The 19,526-nt window shown below is 43.7% G+C and overlaps 1 protein-coding gene across 1 annotated transcript; it reads right to left on the bottom strand.

The window, feature by feature from the left end:
- Positions 1–1,491: 1,491 nt before the first annotated feature.
- LOC106563054 (V-type proton ATPase subunit B, brain isoform) lies at positions 1,492–17,725 on the bottom strand. Its single transcript, XM_045689906.1, has 14 exons — positions 17,429–17,725; positions 17,054–17,109; positions 16,831–16,929; positions 16,622–16,715; positions 10,728–10,805; positions 10,483–10,622; positions 9,981–10,082; positions 7,194–7,291; positions 4,723–4,846; positions 4,379–4,529; positions 3,751–3,833; positions 3,482–3,586; positions 3,266–3,395; positions 1,492–3,140 (listed from the first exon to the last, which is right to left on the bottom strand). Exons 1-14 carry the CDS (start codon positions 17,565–17,567, stop codon positions 3,010–3,012), a joined length of 1,530 nt encoding a protein of 509 aa, XP_045545862.1. The 5' UTR covers positions 17,568–17,725; the 3' UTR covers positions 1,492–3,009.
- Positions 17,726–19,526: the final 1,801 nt, after the last annotated feature.

Genomic DNA, 19,526 nt, shown 5'->3' with positions numbered 1-19,526 from the left:
GCTATCGTCATTACTTCAATTATGTGTGTTATCTGACTGTGATCGCATACAGACAGCTCATGAATAATTCCAATGCGTGGGGAGAAGAGAAACCATATGTTTGTTTACCCAGCAAAACACGTATTGATACACACACACACACACCCCACACAAACACATACGTCTGATTAATAGAAAGATACAAGTGACAGAACGGAGGAGAAGCTCACAGCATGTGACACTCAGCATAATAAAACTGCTCACACACAGGTGTGTGATCTATGAGATGTGACAGTGTGTGTCATCATGGCAGACACACTGAGGCTTTGAGGAATGATAAACACACATGCCCTCTAAAAATGCCACCCCACGCAAAGACCTTCCCTTGTACCAAGCTGTGTGTGTGTGTGTGTGTGTGTGTGTGTGTGTGTGTGTGTGTGTGTGTGTGTGTGTTTCTTCTGCTCGGCTTGTATGGCTGATTCACATCCAGTGATTCAGCTCCCTGTAGGACTCGACTGACCCCCCCTACACACGCGCATGTGTGTGTGCACACATGCACACACAAAGACACAAGAAAATTCACACCTGTCCTCACCAGGGAGAATACAGCCCATTTCCGCCCCACAGAGAGGTGTTTAGCGAAGGTGTGAGTCTGGCATAGGAGGGAGGAGAGAGAGAGCGAGGGAGAGATTAGGTTCATTATCTGTTTGAAGGCCAGAAGAGAGTCGAGAGAGAACAAACTGTCTGTGTGCATGAGGACACAGTAGAACACACAGCCCTCTGCCTACAGGGCATGTCATGCACACACATCTCCTCTCCTCTCTCGCTCCCCCTTCTCTCCTCGCTCCCTTCCTAAACACTAACCTTAAATCCTGTCTGTACTCAGTGGGACTGAAGAACAAATCAGCTTCTCAGCATGTGTTCAGTAGAGAGCAACTGTCATTACTTACAATCTACCTATTAGGTGTAGGCCTACGGTAGGTTCACTGATTGAAGAGAGGGGAGCAGTTTATTGCGTTCATTAGTACACAGTTCAACAGCACCACCCTGTGGCCTTTTACTGTACTGCATCTGCTATCACACAGAGGACTGTCCGTCTCCGCAACTGTGTGTGTGTGTGTGTGTGTGTGTGTGTGTGTGTGTGTGTGTGTGTGTGTGTGTGTGTGTGTGTGTGTGTGTGTGTGTGTGTGTGTGTGTGTGTGTGTGTGTGTGTGTGTGTGTGTGTGCGCGCTGCATGTGCAAGGCCACGGCCACAAAGAGACGCATGAAGACGTACGAAATTGCATGACGCATTCATTTTGTCCGTCAAAAGTTAAACTCTTTCCGGACGAGTTTCATAAATAAAAACGGACAATGTGCACGTTTTCTGTCGGGCAATCATCTCTGTTGTCCATCATCCATCAACGGATAACATCCATTGAAAAACCATTGGGTCAATCTGTAATTTCCGGATGCCAAAAGTCTGTGTGGCAGCGTCCTTAAAAAGCAAGGAACCACAGAAGAGAGTGGGAGCAGCGTGTATTCCTTTATTGCACAGACACACTCCAAAAAGCTGAGCAGTCATGCATGCATTTAGACCAAAACTACACTAACCATAAATCCCGAAGCAGAACATTTACCAAAAGATATAGAGGCACACATACATAAATACAGTACATCCATCTGCTCTAGAAGTCTTCACTGTAAATAACAACATTGTCATCGCTAAACCAAAGTGTGCGTGTCGACGGAACAGCTACAATAGAGAACTATAGAGAGAAATATATAGACACATATACACTGAGTGTACAAAACATTACAAACACCTGCTCTTTCCATGACATAGACTGACCAGGTGAATCCAGGTGAAAGCTATGATCCCTTATTGATGTCACTTGTTAAATCAACTTCAATCAGTGTAGATGAAGGGGAAGAGACAGGTTAAAGAAGGATTCTTAAGTCTTGAGACAATGGACATTCAGAGGGTGAATGAGCAAGACACAAGATTTAAGTGACTTTGAACGGGGTATGGTAGTAATTGCCAGGAGCACCGGTTTGAGTGTTTAACGAACTGCAACGCTGCTGGGTTTTTCATGCTCAACAGTTCCTCGTGTGTATCAAGAATGGTCAACCACCCAAAGGACATCCAGACAACTTGACACAAATGTGGAAAGCATTGGAGTCAACATGGGCCAGCATCCCTGTGGAACGCTTTCGACACCTTGTAGTCCATGCCCTGACGAATTGAGGCTGTTCTGATGGCAAAAGGGGGTGCAACTCAATATTAGGAAGACGCTCTTAATGTTTGTGCACTCAGTGAACAGGCAATAATAACAACAGGCAGTTTGTGTGTTGTATCTCTGGCTTTAGTTCAATGAATTAAGGGAGCTTTTGGGTTAACTCGGCGCAGAAACGGCACTGATCTATGTAAAAGATACTAGCAGCAACACACAGGCAACTTACTGGTCATAACAAAAGACCATTAGAAACGTAAACAATCAATTGTGAGTGAAATAGGCTGTTGGGTTTGATCCCATCTTTCATACACATGCATCATCACTGCATATTCACTAGTCTACACCTACAGTACACCTACAGTACACCTACAGTACACCTACACATCCTGTTAAAAATACCTTATACCATCCCTCTGACTTATAACAGACCATTCACCATTCATCCATCTATCCTTCCATCCATCCTATACATCTAACAGCCAAGGCCAGGAGATTTTCATGATCATGTGATCTGACCAGGGAAAATCCCCGACCATATTACCAGGCTATTTGGCTCTGCTGGTCAGATAGAACCTCACTGTCTCCATCATGTGCATCTTCTACGTCTACAGGTTGATCTGTTAGGGTAAGGGGTTGTCTCTGTGTGTGACAGTATCAGTACTAGCCTATGATAATGCGTACCGTACAGAAGCTACTGGCAATGTTACAGCAACACCATTACAAAGAGACCGAGCAGGAGGGAAGGGGTGTGTGTGTGTGTGTGTGTGTGTGTGTGTGTGTGTGTGTGTCACTATGCATCCCTATGTTATCATCATTACTTCAAGCGGGGGTAGAACTCTGCCAGGGTGCTCTGAGGGATTCTTTTCAGCATCTCTTTGGGGAAGATTCTCATCAGCTGCCAGCCGATATCCAGTGTCTCAAACACAGTCCTGTTCTCATAGGCTCCTGGAGCAGAGAGAGAGAGAGAGAGATTACACACTTGCGCACTCACTCAAACACGCACGCACGCAGGCAGGCAGGCACACACACACACAGTCCTCCTGTCCGCTCCCCCCTATGCCCCAGTGTACCCTGGGCGATGAAGTTCTTCTCAAACTTCTGTAGGAACTCCAGGTAGAGAAGATCATCAGGCGTCAGGGCCTCCTCTCCTACCACAGCCTTCATCGCCTGGACGTCCTTACCTATAGCATAACACGCATACTACACACACACACAATCACAGATGTTTTTTAGCAGAATTGTCTAATGTTGTTGAGCAGTGTGTGTGTGTATGTATGTATGTATACCAGCTGGTTGGAGACATCAGAGTGGTCTTTGCGTGTCATCCCCTCTCCGATGGCTGACTTCATCAGACGAGACAGTGATGGCAGAACATTGATGGGAGGATAGATCTAGAGAGAGAGAGAGAGAGAGCAAGGAGTAAAGAGGGAGAGAGTCGGAAACATCACAACATCACTTGAGAGAATCGATTTGCCAGACACTCGAATCCTGCCAATGCCCAGAGGCGCTTTTGAAGGTAACAGCCACATTGCTGTGTGTGTCTCTGTGGTGTCACCTGTCTGTTGTGCAGCTGTCTGTCCACGTAGATTTGTCCCTCAGTGATGTACCCTGTCAGATCAGGGATTGGGTGAGTGATGTCTGAGAGAGAGAGAGAGAGAGAGAGAGAGAGAGAGACAGGTAAAGAGGGAGAGAGTCAGAACATCACAACATCACTTGAGAGAGAGGAAGAAAGTAAAAGACCGTCCATATTTGAGCAGTCAGTTAAGCAATACATGTGCGTATAGTACCACCCTTGGGTAAAGGGATATGGGTGATCGACATATCATTGTTGGGTATAGTGAGTATAGGGATCTGGGTGATAAACATACCATCGTTGGGCATAGTGAGTAAAGGGATCTGGGTGATAAACATACCATCGTTGGGCATAGTGAGTAAAGGGATCTGGGTGATAAACATACCATCGTTGGGCATAGTTAGTATAGGGATCTGGGTGATAAACATACCATCATTGGGCATAGTGAGTAAAGGGATCTGGGTGATAAACATACCATCGTTGGGCATAGTGAGTAAAGGGATCTGGGTGATAAACATACCATCGTTGGGCATAGTGAGTAAAGGGATCTGGGTGATAAACATACCATCGTTGGGCATAGTGAGTAAAGGGATCTGGGTGATAAACATACCATCGTTGGGCATAGTTAGTATAGGGATCTGGGTGATAGAGCCGTTGCGTCCCTCCACCCGACCAGCTCTCTCGTAGATGGTGGCAAGGTCAGTGTACATGTAGCCTGGGAAACCACGACGACCTGGGACCTCCTCTCTGGCCGCTGAGACCTGAGAGGTGGGGGGATGACATTTACTCGTTATCATTGATTTAATGTGTAATAATGTTGATGTTTGCTGTGGCGATGTCGTAGCACCTCAGCGTGTGTGTGTGTGTGTGTGTGTGTGTGTGTGTGTGTGTGTGTGTGTGTGTGTGTGTGTGTGTGTGTGTGTGTGTGTGTGTGTGTGTGTGTGTGTGTGATACCTCTCGTAGCGCCTCTGCGTAGGAGCTCATGTCAGTCAGGATGACAAGGACGTGCTTCTCACACTGATAAGCCAGATACTCTGCTGATGTCAGAGCTAGGCGGGGCGTGATGATACGCTCTATACTGCAGAGAGACGGGGAGAGGGTAAGTTCTTCAAGGCAAGAGGTGAGAGGTCAACAGTGAAGCATGGTTTCCGTTAGGAAAATGTGGCGCCAGACAACGTGACAGGGCAGATTTTAATTTACTGGCCATTTGAGAAATTTACCGGACCCATATGCATAGGGTGAGTAACCCATTAGGGCAGGGGTAGGGAACTATATTCTGCAGCGGGCCGATTTTCTCCGGAAGAGATGGTTGGGGGCGAAACATAATTATGATCATTTGTACACTGCAAATTGACCAAAACTAGGCCCAAAAATAGATTGTATTTGAAAATAAAAAACATTTCATACCTTGATTACATTGAGACACAATGACATATGTATCTTTTTTATTCGTGGGAATACTTGGGAACAGATTTCCAAAATGAAACAAATTTTCAGATGAATTCCTGGTGATTATACAGTCAATTTATTTTATTTTTTTTGCCTGTTGCCGACCCATGAATTAGGGTGTCCACCCCCAGTGCTCAGAATGACAGGAATCACATTTACATTATGGTAGTTCATCTTAACATTGGACTCCTGAGTGGCGCAGCAGTCTAAGGCACTGCATATCAGCGCTAGAGGCTTCACTACAGACACCCTGGTTCGAATCCAGGCTGTATCACAACCGGCCTTGATTGGGAGTCCCATAGGGCCGCGCACAATTGGTCCAGTGTTGTCCGGGTTTGGCCGGCGTAGAACGTCATTTCTTAACTGACTTGCCTAGTTAAATAAAGGTTAACAGAACACGCAACTCCTGTAATGAAGCAGCCAATAAAACGACATTTTCAAACATTTTCCAAAATGCAATTAGCAGGAAAACACCATTCAGCCGACGCTCATATCCAGGAGAAATGAGTGTTAAATACCTTCGTCAAGGGCACATCAGCAGATTTTTCACCTGGACAGCTCGGGGATTCGAACCAGCGACCTTTCAGTTACTGGCTCAATGCTCTTAACCACTAGGCTACCTGCACCTGATAATATAGGTTCCATGATGTGACGGAGATTAAAATCTCTGTTGGAAACTTGGAAAGACGGGGACTATAAAGATGCAACAACGAGGATGGGTTGCTAATATGACTAGGATTGTGCCTTTGGCTTCTGGACTACAAAAGAAAGTTGATGTGAAAACCAATAGAACAGGAAAGAAATTCTGGTTTCAATGGCATATGAGGAAGTCTTTATAAAACAACTGCCTCCACGTTTCTAGGGTCAGATTTTGCCTAGGATAATTTGAAGCAAGGTAAGACATGCCTCATAATATGAAATAAAAAGTTCAGGTTTCAAACAATTAAGCATATGTTTTCAAAATGCGTGGTGGTGTGTGAGACACTGATACCCCAGCCAGGTCACCAATGACACAAGTCAGTATTCGACGTTCATCTATGTCTGTTGACTTAGGGGCAACAGCGAGCACTGTTACCTTCAAGTAGGTTTCAGTTTGGCTCGGGCATTGTGGACGTGTGTAAACATCTGCACCTGATTCCAAATGTTGCAAGTTCAAATCCTGCGAAACAAAGCTATTTTTGTTTTTTTGTTTTAAGCTGAACCCAAACTTTAAACCCTTACCTTAAAAATTCAGAGTTAATGCCTAAACAACCTTCAACACTTAAAAAAGTGCAGCAACTTCGAAATTTGAGAAACACGGATGAACTCCACTTCTGAAGTGACACTGTGAGAGCTAGTTGGATACCCTGCCTACTGTTGCCTATGCACTGTGAGAGCTAGTTGGATACCCTGCCTACTGTTGCCTATGCACTGAATGGCAAATGGGAGGCACGCTTCAATTACGAGTTGAGAAAAAAAGATTATAGCTCTTTTTAATCATGGACATCAAAACGCAATTACCTTTAGAATTGTTGCGCAATGACTGGGCTTATAATAGCACGTTTCACTCCATCAGCAACTAGCTGAGGAGCTGCAGCAGCAGCAGCTCTACCGCTGTCCGACTGGTGATATTCCCCTCAAAATTAGCTCTATATGCCGTGACGTGTGATAAATAAGATACATGACGACTAACGAAAATGCACACGCCCCAATTATTCCACTAGCTAATTAACCTATAAGCCAATAAGCATGCTAGTCAACTGTATTTACATCAACTGATATTTCCATCAATTCATAAAAATAATACTTTTCAATGGGATTGTTTTTTCTCCCGGTCAATTTGGCTGGCAACAATTCTATTTATCAGCTACAACAAAAAATATATTGCCCGAAAACAGGCAATTACCAGCTAACAAAAACCCTGCAATGAAGGTTAATTGGACAGGTTGAGGAGCAGGTGAGATGAGGGTAGAGGTTAAAGGTTAGAAGTGACCTACGTGGGGTCGTTGGCCAGGTTGAGGAACAGACAGACGTTGTCCATGGAACCATTCTCCTCAAAGTCTGACTTGAAGAACCGAGCTGTCTCCATGTTGACCTGGGGTCAAGTGTTAGAGGTCAAAGGTGAAAGCTGGAATCCTTCATTGAAATAATAACAAAGCGGTCACCCTGTAGTGGGGTAATATTTGATATGTGTATATTATGTATACACTACATCAACAAAAGTATGTGGACACCAGCTCGTCGAACATCTCATTCCAAAATCATGAGTATTAATATGCAGTTGGTCCCCCTTTGCTGCTATAACAGCCTCCACTCTTCTGGGAAGGCTTTCAACTAGATGTTGGAACATTGCTGCTGGGACTTGCTTCCATTCAGCCACAAGAGCATTATTGAGGTCGGACACTGATGTTGGACAATTAGGCCTGGCTCGCAGTCAGGGCTCTGTGCAGGTCAGTCAAGTTCTTCCACACCGATCTCGACAGACAATTTCTGCATGGATCTCGGTTTGTGCACGGGGGCATTGTCTGGCTGAAACAGGAAAGGGCCTTCCCCAAACTGTTGCCACAAAGATGGAAGCACAGAATTGTCTAAAATGTCATTGCATGCTGTAGCGTTAAGATTTCCCTTCACTGGAACTAAGGGGCCGAGCCCGAACCATGAAAACCATTATTCCTCCTCCACCAAACTTTACAGTTGCACTATGAATTGGGGCAGGTAGCGTTCTCCTGGCATCCGCCAAACCCAGAAAAGTCTGTCCGACTGCCAGATGGGGAATCGTGATTCATCACTCCAGAGAACGCTTTTCCACTGCTCCAGAGTCCAATAGCGGTAAACTTTACACCACTCCAGCCGACGCTTGGCATTGCGCATGGTGATCTTAGGCTTGTGTGCGGCTACTCAGCCATGGATATCCAATTCATGAAGCACCCGACGAACAATTATTGTACTGACGTTGCTTTCAGAGGCAGTTTGGAACTTAGTAGTGAATGTTGCAACCGAGGACAGAGATTTTTACGCACTACGTACTTCAGCACTTGGCGTCCCCATTCTGTGAACTTGTGTGGCCTACCACTTCGCGGCTGAGCCATTTTTGCTCCTAGATGTTTCCACTTCACAATAACAGCACTTACAGTTCACCGGGGCAGCTCTAGAAGGGCAGAAATTTTACGAACTGACTTGTTGGAAAGGTGGCATCCTATGACCATGCCACATTGAAAGTCACTGAGCTCACATTCTACTGCCAATGTTTGTCTATGGAGATTGCATGGCTGTGTGGTCGATTTTATACACCTGTTAGCAATGGGTGTGGCTGAAATAGCCGAATCCACTAATTTGAAGGGGTGTCCACATACTTCTGTATATATAGTGTATCTCACATGCGACTCGTAATAAGACTATGCAATTAGCCTAATCAAATTGTTATCTTTATCTGACTCCCTTTAACATTATAATAAACATTATGAGAAGTGAATATCAAGGCAAGCATCATTTCATTACTTTGCAAAACAAATGGATTCACAAGGCATACAACTTAAGTTACAAGACAAAGCATGAACAAAGAGATGCCTACAAGGCCAGAGTCCTAGAAAATTTGAATTGATCATATAACGTTCAAATGGACAGGATACAGGATGAGAGAGAGAACAACTGACCTTCATTTCAAGTTTAAACAATACCAAGTTTACAGTAATAGTAACAGTAATCACTCAGGCCCAATCTCCACAGGGTGTCACAGCATCTAACTTTCATTCAGATTTTTAAGGTCAATCACATTACAATGATTTTGAGATAAAGACGATATATACAGTCCCAGTCAACAGTTTGGAAACACCTACTCATTCAAGGGTTTTTCTTTATTTTACTATTTTATACATTGACTTGCAAAATTTTCTACATTGTAGAATGATAGTGAAGACATCAAAACTATGAAATAACACATATGGAATCACGTAGTAACAAAAAAAAGTGTTAAACAAATCAAAACATATTTTATATTTGAGATTCTTCAAAGTAGCCACCCTTTGCCTTTATGACATATTTACACACACTTGGCATTCTCTCAACCAGCTTCATGAGGTAGTCACCTGGAATGCATTTCAATTAACAGGTCTGCATTGTTAAAAGTTAATTTGTGCTAAATGACTAAAATGTCTTTCCTTCTTAATGTGTTTGAGCCAATCAGTTGTGCTGTGACAAGGTAGGGGTGGTATACAGAAGATTACTACATGATTCCATGTGTGTTATTTCATAGTTTTGATGTCTTCACTATCAATAGTAAAAATAAAGAAAAACCCTTGAATGAGAAGGTGGTACTGTATATTAATAAAAACATTTTTGGCGCAGGGTTGGAAATTCTCCCGGGGTCACAACCCCTACTTTGGGAACCGTTGCTTTAAAGGGTCAATCTGCAGTTGTTACATACTTTTTTTTAAACTTAGAAATGTGCAATATGTATCCATTGTTTCTGGAAGAATATAACTTATAAATGCCTCATGAGCTTAGTTCAACTGTCACATCCTGTCAGAACAACAAATATAAGCTTGTTTGACTCTAATGTTTGTACACATTGTAAATTTAAACAAACACTGAATAGCCTCAAAACATGCTATAAACTATACATGTGATATCATGGATGGTCAGTCCTTGAATCCATTACTCTGTCTATGAATTTGAGAGTGGATACATTTCTCCAGGCCTATCCCTCAGCTTTTGGCCCTTTACGGATTGGCCCTTTAAGTGGCCACGTGTGTGTAACCATGTGCGCATGCGTGTATGTGTCTCACCCCCATTGCGGCGAAGACGATAGCGAAGTTGTCATCACTGTAGTCCATCACATCTTTAGACTTCCTCACCAGGCCTGCCTGACGACAGATCTGAGCCGCTATCTACAAAGAGAGAGAGAGAGAGAGAGAGAGAGAGAGAGAGAGAGAGAGAGAGAGAGAGAGAGAGAGAGAGAGAGAGAGGGGGGGGAAGACAGAGGAGAAGAGATGGGGCGAATGAAAGAAACACGCTGCAGGATATGAAAAAACAACTGTATCCTTCCTTGGAGGAGAGCCTCAAAGCTCATTTCCCATTTAATCAAACTGAACTAATTAAAAGAAAATGATACAAATTAATGAATCAATTTAATTAGTGGGTTTAATCAGCACTAGACCCTATGGATGTGCTACTTCAATACCTTCACAGAAATTGCCAGGGCATTCACACGGCTCTTAATGCTGAGGATGGGGGTTAACGGAGGTAGTGAGTGTGTGTGTGTTTGTGTGTGCGAGCGTGCGTGCGTACCTCGTTGTGTGGCAGTCCTGCAGCAGAGAAGATGGGTATTTTCTGCCCCCTAGCGATGCTGTTCATGCCATCTATAGCAGAGATCCCTGTCTGGATCATCTCCTCCGGGTAGATACGACACTGAGGGTTGATAGGCTGGCCTGGACACACGCGCACGTCCACACACACATTATCATCTCCTCAAAAAAGGAACAATACTCTCTATCTTTATATTCATCTCTCATTCTATAACTCTAGACGTGTACCCATGATGTCCAGGTAGTCTTCTGCCATCACTGTGGGGCCTTTGTCGATAGGCTTGCCTGATCCATTAAACACGCGACCTGCAAACAGAAATGCGCATACACACGCACAGGCATGCACACCAACACACACAGATTCAGATTGACTGTTCATGAGTACACAACAACAACAAAACATTTACAGTGAGGGAGAGGTCGAAATTACACAATTGTTACCCGGAGGAAAATGGGGGAGAGTCATGCTTTTTTTCAATTTCAGTCAGGGGGAGAGCTTAGTATTTTTTCATTTAGTTCAGGGGAGGGTCATGTCATTTGTAATCGTTTAAATGTCGTATTGCTCAGTGTTTGAGAATTAGTTGCTTATTATAACTCGATGTGTGCCCGATGCTGCCCCTCATAGGTGATTCTCTGCAATATCAAGTGTGCCTAGTGTGGTCTCAATCAAATGATCCAGAGCCTATACCGTAGGCTAAGGCTATACAAAGAGCATGCTGGGAGAAGCACTGGGATGGTGTATATAACACTAGGCTACACTGCATTACACACCGCAATGGATAGGCTATGCCAATCATAAGCCCTGGCCTGCCCTGTTCTTGCTGATGCAAACCCCTTTTGTGCTGCCAAACCAATGGCTGTGCTGTGCACCGGTGGCAATTCAGGACGAGAGTCAAAGGCTTCTTCCAGGAAATAATGTTGTATTTGTCCAAAATGTTCAGTTTGAAAGCAAAGACGAGGAGGAGGACCGGAGGTAAGTTAGCTACTACTACAATAGATTTTAATAAAAAAAACAATATGTTTCATTGCCCATAGTGAAACTATTTATTAGCGTTATTGATCTCACAATGAGCCATATTCGAGTAATTTACATCACTTATTGTACATTACTATGAGGTGGCAGCCGTGGAGATGGACAAGCAATGGATGCTGACAGTAGGCTAATTCCAGAAGGCCAAATTCTTTCATTTTAATATGATTTTAGGCTACTAACAACAAGAGGGTTTCGTGTTGGAGCCCATTTCTTCCTATTCAAGAAATAAGAGGTAGGACTACCTGTTTGACAGACACAATTATAGTCTACTATCCATAGATTTTGGCAGCCAATTCCTGCTCATCCATAATAATATCATCATGTAGACTAGACAACCCGCACAGCTACATGCAGGTATCTGCAAGCTGTTGGCTAGTGTGCAGGTGCCAAGACCAGATTAGACACATTTACTATTTGATGCAACAGTTTGTGACCAAACAATAAGTAGAGTATAAAATGTGATGGAAACACATTGAACTTTAGTTTCTTTACAAAAAAGTAGATTTTGTGTGCACTACAGTGCCTTTGGAAAGTATTCAGACCCCTTGACTTTTTGTTACGTTATAGCCTTGTTCTAAAATTGAGTAAATAAATAAAAATCCTCAGCGCTCTACACACAATACCCCATAATGACAAAGCGAAAACAGCTTATTAGATATTTTTGCAAATGTATAAATATTTTTTAACAGAAATACCTTATTTACATAAGTATTCAGACCCTTTCTATGAGACTTGAAATTGAGCTCAGGTGCATCCTGTTTCCACTGATCATCCTTGAGATGTTTCTACAACCTGATTGCAGTCCACCTGTGCTAAATTCAAATGATTGGACATGATTTGGAAATGCACACACCTGTAATAGGTCCCACAGAGCAAAAACCAAGTCATGAGGTTGAAGGAATTGTCCGTAGAGCACCGGGACAGGTTTGTGTCAAGGCACATATCTGTGGAAGGGTATCCAAAAAATTTCGGCAGCATTCAAGGTCCCCAAAAACACAGTGGCCTCCATCATCAAGAAGTTTGCAGCCACCAAGACTCTTCCTAGAGCTGGCTGCCCGGCCAAACTGAGCAATTGGGAGAGAAGGGCCATGGTCAGGGAGGTGACCAAGAACCCGATGGTCACTCTGACAGAGCGAGAGAGTTAATCTGTGGAGATGGGAGAACCTTCCAGAATGACAACCATCTCTGCAGCACACCACCAATCAGGCCTTTATGGTAGAGTGGCCAGATGGAAGCCACTCCTCAGTAAAAGGCACATGACAGCCCTCTTGGAGTTTGCCAAAAGGCACCTACAGGACTCTCAGACCATGAGAAACAAGATTCTCTGCTCTAATGAAACCAAGATTGAACTCTTTGGCCTGAATGCCAAGCGTCATGTCTGGAGGAAACCTGGCACCATCCCTGAGGTGAAGCATGGTGGTGACAGAATCATGCTGTGGGGATGTTTTCAGTGGCATGGGCCTGGGAGACTAGTCAGGATCAAGGCAAAGATGAATGGAGCACAGAGAGATCCTTGATGAAAACCTGCTCCAGAGCTCTCAGGACCTCAGACTGGGGCCTTCCAGTTCACCTTCCAACAGGACAACAATCCTAAGCACACTGCCAAGACAACGCAGGAGTGGCTTCGGGACAAGTCTCTGAAAATAGCTGTGCAGCAACGCTCCCCATACAACCTGACAGAGCTTGAGAGGATCTGCAGTGAAGAATGGGAGAAACTCCCGAAATACAGGTGTGTCAAGCTTGTAGAGTCAAACCCAAGAAGACTTCAGGCTGTAATCGCTGCCAAAGGTGCTTCAACAAAGTACTGAGTAAATGGTCTGAATACTTATGTAAATGTAATATTTCAGTTGTATTTATTTTTTATACATTTGCATAAATAAATAAAAAAACTGCTTTTGCTTAGTCATTATGGGGCATTGTGTGTAGATTGATAAGAGGAAAAAAAACTATTCAATCAATTTTAGAATAAGGCTGTAACCTAACAAAATTTGAAAAAAGTCAGGGAGTCTGAATACTTTCCAAAGGCACTATACGTCATCAAGCATTGATATTTATCCGCAACAAGTCCATTGGTGGAAACATACCACTGGTGGGGAAATGCTAATATTTTCAATTAACAAAAATATAAACGCAACATGCAACATTTTCAAAGATTTTACAGATTTTTTTTGTTTGTTTGTATTTTACCCCCTTTCCCCCCCAATTTCGATCTTGTCTCATCGCTGCAACTCCCCAACGGGCTCAGGAGGTGAAGGTTGAGTCATGCGTCCTCCGAAACATGACCCGCCTAACCACGCTTCTTAACACCCGCCCGCTTAACCCGGAAGCCAGCCGCACCAATGTGTCGGAGGAAACACTGTTCAACTGATGACCGAGGTCAGCCTGCAGGCGCCAGGCCCGCCACAAGGAGTCGCGAGAGCACGATGAGCCAAGTAAAGCCCCCCCTGTCAAACCATCCCCTTACCCGGACGACGCTGGGCCAATTGTGCGCCGCCCTATGGTAGGCCCGAGTTAAAGTTCATATGAGGAAATCCGTCAATTGAAATAAATTCATTAGGCCCTAATCTATGGATTTCACATGACCGGGAATACAGATATGCGTCTGTTGGTTACAGATACCTTAAAAAAAGGTTGGGACGTGGATCAGAAAACCAGTCAGTATCCGGTGGACACCATTTGACTCATGCAGCGCAACACATCTCCTTCACATAGAGTTGATCAGGCTGTTGACTGTGGCCTGTGGAATGTTGTCCCTCTCCTCTTAAAATAGCTGTGCGAAGTTGCTGGATATTGGTGAGAACTGGAACACACTATTGTACACGTCGATCCAGAGCATCCCAAACATGCTCAATGGGTGACATGTCTGGTGAGTATGCAGCCCATGGAAGAACTGGGACATTTTCAGCTTCCAGGAATTGTGTGTAGATCCTTGAGACATGGGGCCATGCCTTATCATGCTGAAACATGAGGTGATGGCGGCAGATGAATGGCACAACAATGGACCTCAGGATCTCATCACGGTATCTCTTTGCATTCAAATTGCCATTGATAAAATGCAGTTGTCTTTCGTTGTCTGTAGCTTATGCCTGCCCATACCATAACCCCACCACCACCACAACGGGGCACTCTGTTCACAATGTTGACATCAGAAAACCGCTCGCCCACACAACGCCATACACGCTGCCATCTGCACGGTACAGTTGAAACCGGGATTCATCTGTGAAGAGCACACTTCTCCAGCGAGCAAATGGCCATAGAAGGTGAGCCTTTTCCCACTGAAGTCGGTTTTGATGCCGAACTGCAGTCAGGTCAAGAACCTGGTGAGGACCACGAGCACGCAGATGAGCTTCCCTGAGACGGTTTCTGACAGTTTGTGCAAACCCACAGTTTCATCAGCTGTCCGGGTGGCTGGTCTCAGACGACCTGCAGGTGAAGAAGCCGGATGTGGAGGTCATAGGCTTGCGTGGTTACACGTGGTCTGCGGTTGTGAGGCCAGTTGGACGTACTGCCAAATTCTCTAAAATGACATGAATGGTAGAGAAATTAACATTACATTCTCTGGCAACAGTTCTGGTGGACATTCCTGCAGTCAGCATGTCAATTGCATGATCTCTCAAAACTTGAGACATCTGTGGCATTGTGTTGTGTGACAAAACTGCACATTTTAGAGTGGCACTTTTATTGTCCCCAGCACAAGGTGCACCTGTGTAATGATCATTCTGTTAATCAGCATCTTGATATGCCACACCTGTCAGGTGGATGGATTATATTGGCAAACGAGAAAGGCTCGCTAACAAGGATGTAAACAAATTTGTGCACCAAATTTGAGAGAAAAAAGCTTTTTGTTATATGGAACATTTCTGTGATCTTCTATTTCAGCTCATGAAACATGGGACCAACACTTTACATGGAAACCTAGCTAGTGTCATTAAATGTTGAAACTTGAATGGCTTGGTGTGCTAAGTTAAAATCAGGGCTAGAATTGAGGGGGTATGTGAGGGTATTAGGACCTTTGTTAAAGAAAATGTAAAAAAAAAAAAAATGTATGGACATGATTATATAAAGCGATCTATAACTAAGCTTTAGTACGCAATGCCATTTTTTTTTTTCATCAATTGTGAAGCATTTGTTACATACAACAGGCTGGCAGGAGCGCTCAGCATTTCAACAACACATCAACAACATGACCATGAATTTGACATTTAGGCTGTATACATTTTTTACTAATTACTTAGAATTAGATAGTAATTAAACAAAAAATGTCTTATTATGCTATACAGTCATTATCCAGTGACTTTTGGATTCACCTGAAGAAATATGAGTTTGGCCAGTCTGGTTTGAGGATCACAGTGAACACAAATCTATTTTGTAACAACAATATCATGGAATAAAATATAATAAATTAGAAAATTATAGTTTTCCAAATGAAAAAATGTTATAAGCGCATACCTGATGATATGCGGCTGCTGTTTTAATAAACAAATTGCTTTTTCTCTAATTCTTTGATGATGATCAGATACTTCAGTTGTCATTGGTTCTGTTGCGCTCAATTTTTTACAGATGATAGACAACTGTACCAGTGTTCCAAACTTAGACTATCCTCTTTTTTAACAATAGCCTATATAAAACATCAAAATGTCTCTGTTGCTGCAGCATGCGCTTATTCGTTGTCATGCTCTGTTGTGCTATTAAAAACAGATTCTGCTTGTCTCCAGTCATGTACAATGACAGAATTGTATGAAATGCGTTTATAAAAGGATATTTTTTCTCGGACCGCAAATAAGATGATAGGTTCATTCAGTGCTTTTATAATAATGGAGATCTTTTCACCCCTACCCTTGTTCGCAGTGGTCTGCCTTCTTTCTGGCTACGTTGCCATGTAATGCTTACAAAATGAAGAACAGTTTCTAAAACTCCCTTACAAAGGGTCTGTCCTAGGAGTGAGGGTAAATGATAGGCATGTTCTCTGCTATCCACTTTGTTTTTATTTATATTTTGGGTATAGGGGAAAATCTGATCTCACTTCAGAGGTCAGATTTTCTCCAGGTATCCCTCATTATAAATAACGTACAGTCCCTAAGTCCCATACCCAGCATATCTTCAGAGACAGGGGTGCGTAGGATGTCTCCTGTAAACTCACAGCTGGTCTTCTTAGCATCAATACCTGATGTCCCCTCAAACACCTACACACACCCACAAACATGCACACATATGCAAAAGGAGAGTTAACACAGGGCTCTGCATTGTAGGATTTTGAGACGTGATGGGCAAGTCACACACAAACACATACACACTGACCTGCACCACGGCTTTAGACCCTGTAACCTCCAACACCTGGCCACTCCTCTTGGTTCCATCTGGCAGGGTCAGGTGGACGATCTCTGCATACCTGGGGAACTGTCACACACAAGGTCATGAGGATGATTTCATCACACCTGGATAACATGCTCGCTGGTCAGAGACTGGCTGTGTTTTAATACAATATGTTGATTTGAAGACGTACTAATTTGTGATCTCTCACCTTCACCTGGTCCAGAATCACGAGAGGCCCGTTCACTCCAGACACTGTCTTATAGGCTACAGACAGAGAACAGAGTTACTCACACACTGCCCACACCCGTTATAGTAAGAAGCTGCAAGTCATGCAACTGCTGCAAAACATTTTGAGGGGGTGATGGTGAAATTCGATGTATTTTAATTCATTATGATATGAGAAACGTATGTTCCCCAGCAACATATGATACAAATGAGTTTCAATAGCAATCGATAGCCCTGAATACTAGTCATCATCACTTGCCGCAGAATGCGCAACATTATCTCCTATCGGGCTGTCTGGCTAGCCCCTCCGTCCCTGCGTTATTCTCCGGTTTACCGGGCACGATAGCTAATAACTCACTCAGGCGCGGCTGGGAGATGTAGTCGCGTTTAACGGCCAGGACTTGCTCCCTGGAGGCAGCCGTCTTGTTGCCTGTAACGGCTGATGAGAGCTCGTTAACAGCTCCGCTGACCATTCCCTTCAACACCTTCAACGCCATGTTTACCTCTGGATTGGAGTTGGAGCAGACAAGTCGTGACAGCAAAACTGCGCATGCGAGGTAGCTACGCGAAGGAGCTGACCAAGGTGCTGATGATTCCAAGATTTGTTTTATTATAAGAGGTGTAAACTGACATTTTGGGCTAAAACAAGTATTATAAATTGGGTGGTTCGAGCCCTGAATGCTGATTGGCTGACAGCCGTGGTAAAACATACCTGTATACCACTGGTATGACAAAACAATGTACAGTATTTTAACATGTTCACACATTTATAATGACATTTTATCAAATCAAATAAAACAATCAAATGTTATTTGTGACATGCTTTGTGAACAACAGGTGTAGACTGACAGTGAAATACTTACGAGAAATAATATAAAAATAAAAAGGGATAACTACACAATGAGTAATAATAACTTGGCTATATATTATATTAACTCAATTACATTAAGTAATGACTTAAGAATGATTACTTTCTACACTAAAAGATAACTGACCTACAGCACTAGACTAAACTTCACATGCGTCATCCTTGTGGTATTGAGAGATAAACATGGTAATGACTTCACTGATTGAACATAAAAGAAGATTGTCATATAGGAACTGAGTGCTTGCTTTGTTAATATGTAATCAGATTATGAAATCAAATCAAAATGAAATGTTATCTGTCACATGCGCAGAATACAACAGGAGTAGACCTTAAGCAGAAATAGTTACAAGCCCTTAACCAACAATGCTTTTAAGAAGATAAAAAAATATATTAAGTGTTTAGTAAAAAATTGATAAGAAATAGAAAAAAGTACCAAATAATTCAACAGCAGCAGAAAAATAACAAGCAAGGCTATTTACAGGGGGTATCGGTACAGAGTCAATGTGCGGGGCACCGGTCAGTTAAGGTAATATGTACATGTAGGTAGAATTAAAGTGGCTACGCAAATATTATAAACAGCGAGTAGCAGCAGCGTAAAAGAGGGGTTTGGGTAGCCCTTTGATTAGCTCTTCAGGAGTCTTATGGCTTGGGGGTAGAAGCTGTTAAGAAGCCTTTTGGACCTCGACTTCACGCTCCGGTGCCACTTGCCGTGCGGTAGCAGAGAGAACAGTCTAGGGCGGCTGGAGTTTTTGACAAATTTTAGGGCCTTCCTCTGACACCACCTGATATAGAGGTCTTGGATGGCAGGAAGATTGGCCCCAGTGATGAACTAGGCCATACACACTACCCTCTGTAGTGCCTTGCGGTCGGAGGCCGAGCAGTTGCCCTACCAGGCAGTGATGAAACCAGGCAGGATGCTCTCGATGGTGCAGCTGTAGAACCTTTTGAGGATCTGAGCACCCATGCCAAATCTTTTCAGACTCCTGAGGGGGAATAGGTTTTGTCGTGCCCTCTTCACGATTGTCTTAGTGTGATTGGACCATGATAGTTTGTTGGTGATGTGGACACCAAGGAACTTGAAGCTCTCAACCTGTTCCACTACAGCCCTGTCGATGAGAATGGGGGCATGCTCGGTCCTCCTTTTCCTGTAGTCCACAATCATCTAATTTGTCTTAATCACACTGAGGGAGAGATTGTTGTCCTGGCACCACACGACCAGGTCTCTGACCTCCTCCTTATAGGCTGTCTCATCGTTGTCGGTGATCAGGACTACCGCTGTTGTGTCATCGACAAATTTGGTGTTGGAGTCGTGCCTGGCCATGCAGTCATGAGTGAACAGGGAGTACAGGAGGGGACTGAGCGTGCACCCCTGAGGGGCCCCCGTGTTGAGGATCAGCGTGGCAGATGTGTTGTTACCTACTCTTACCACCTGGAGGCCGCCCATCAGGAAGTCCAGGATCCAGTTGCAGAGGGAGGTGTTTAGTCTCAGGGTCCTTAGCTTATTGATGAGCTTTGAGGTCACTATGGTGTTGAACGCTAAGCTGTAGTCAATGAATAGCATTCTCACGTAGGTGTTCCTTTTGTCCAG

Source organism: Salmo salar, chromosome ssa11, assembly GCF_905237065.1.
Source record: "Salmo salar chromosome ssa11, Ssal_v3.1, whole genome shotgun sequence".
Taxonomy (NCBI): Eukaryota; Metazoa; Chordata; class Actinopteri; order Salmoniformes; family Salmonidae; genus Salmo; species Salmo salar.
This window is presented reverse-complemented; position numbering and strand designations above follow the sequence as displayed.

What these genes read in the sequence shown, in the direction of transcription:
- LOC106563054 (XM_045689906.1), bottom strand. Translation starts at nt 17,567, where the DNA reads ATGGCGTTGAAGGTGTTGAAGGGAATGGTCAGCGGAGCTGTTAACGAG. An exon ending in AACCTGGCCAACGACCCCAC is followed by an intron (nt 4,847 to 7,193) that starts GTAGGTCACTTC and finishes GTCTCTCTGCAG; the next exon opens with TATAGAGCGTATCATCACGC. An exon ending in GAAGAACTTCATCGCCCAGG is followed by an intron (nt 3,141 to 3,265) that starts GTACACTGGGGC and finishes TCTCTGCTCCAG; the next exon opens with GAGCCTATGAGAACAGGACT.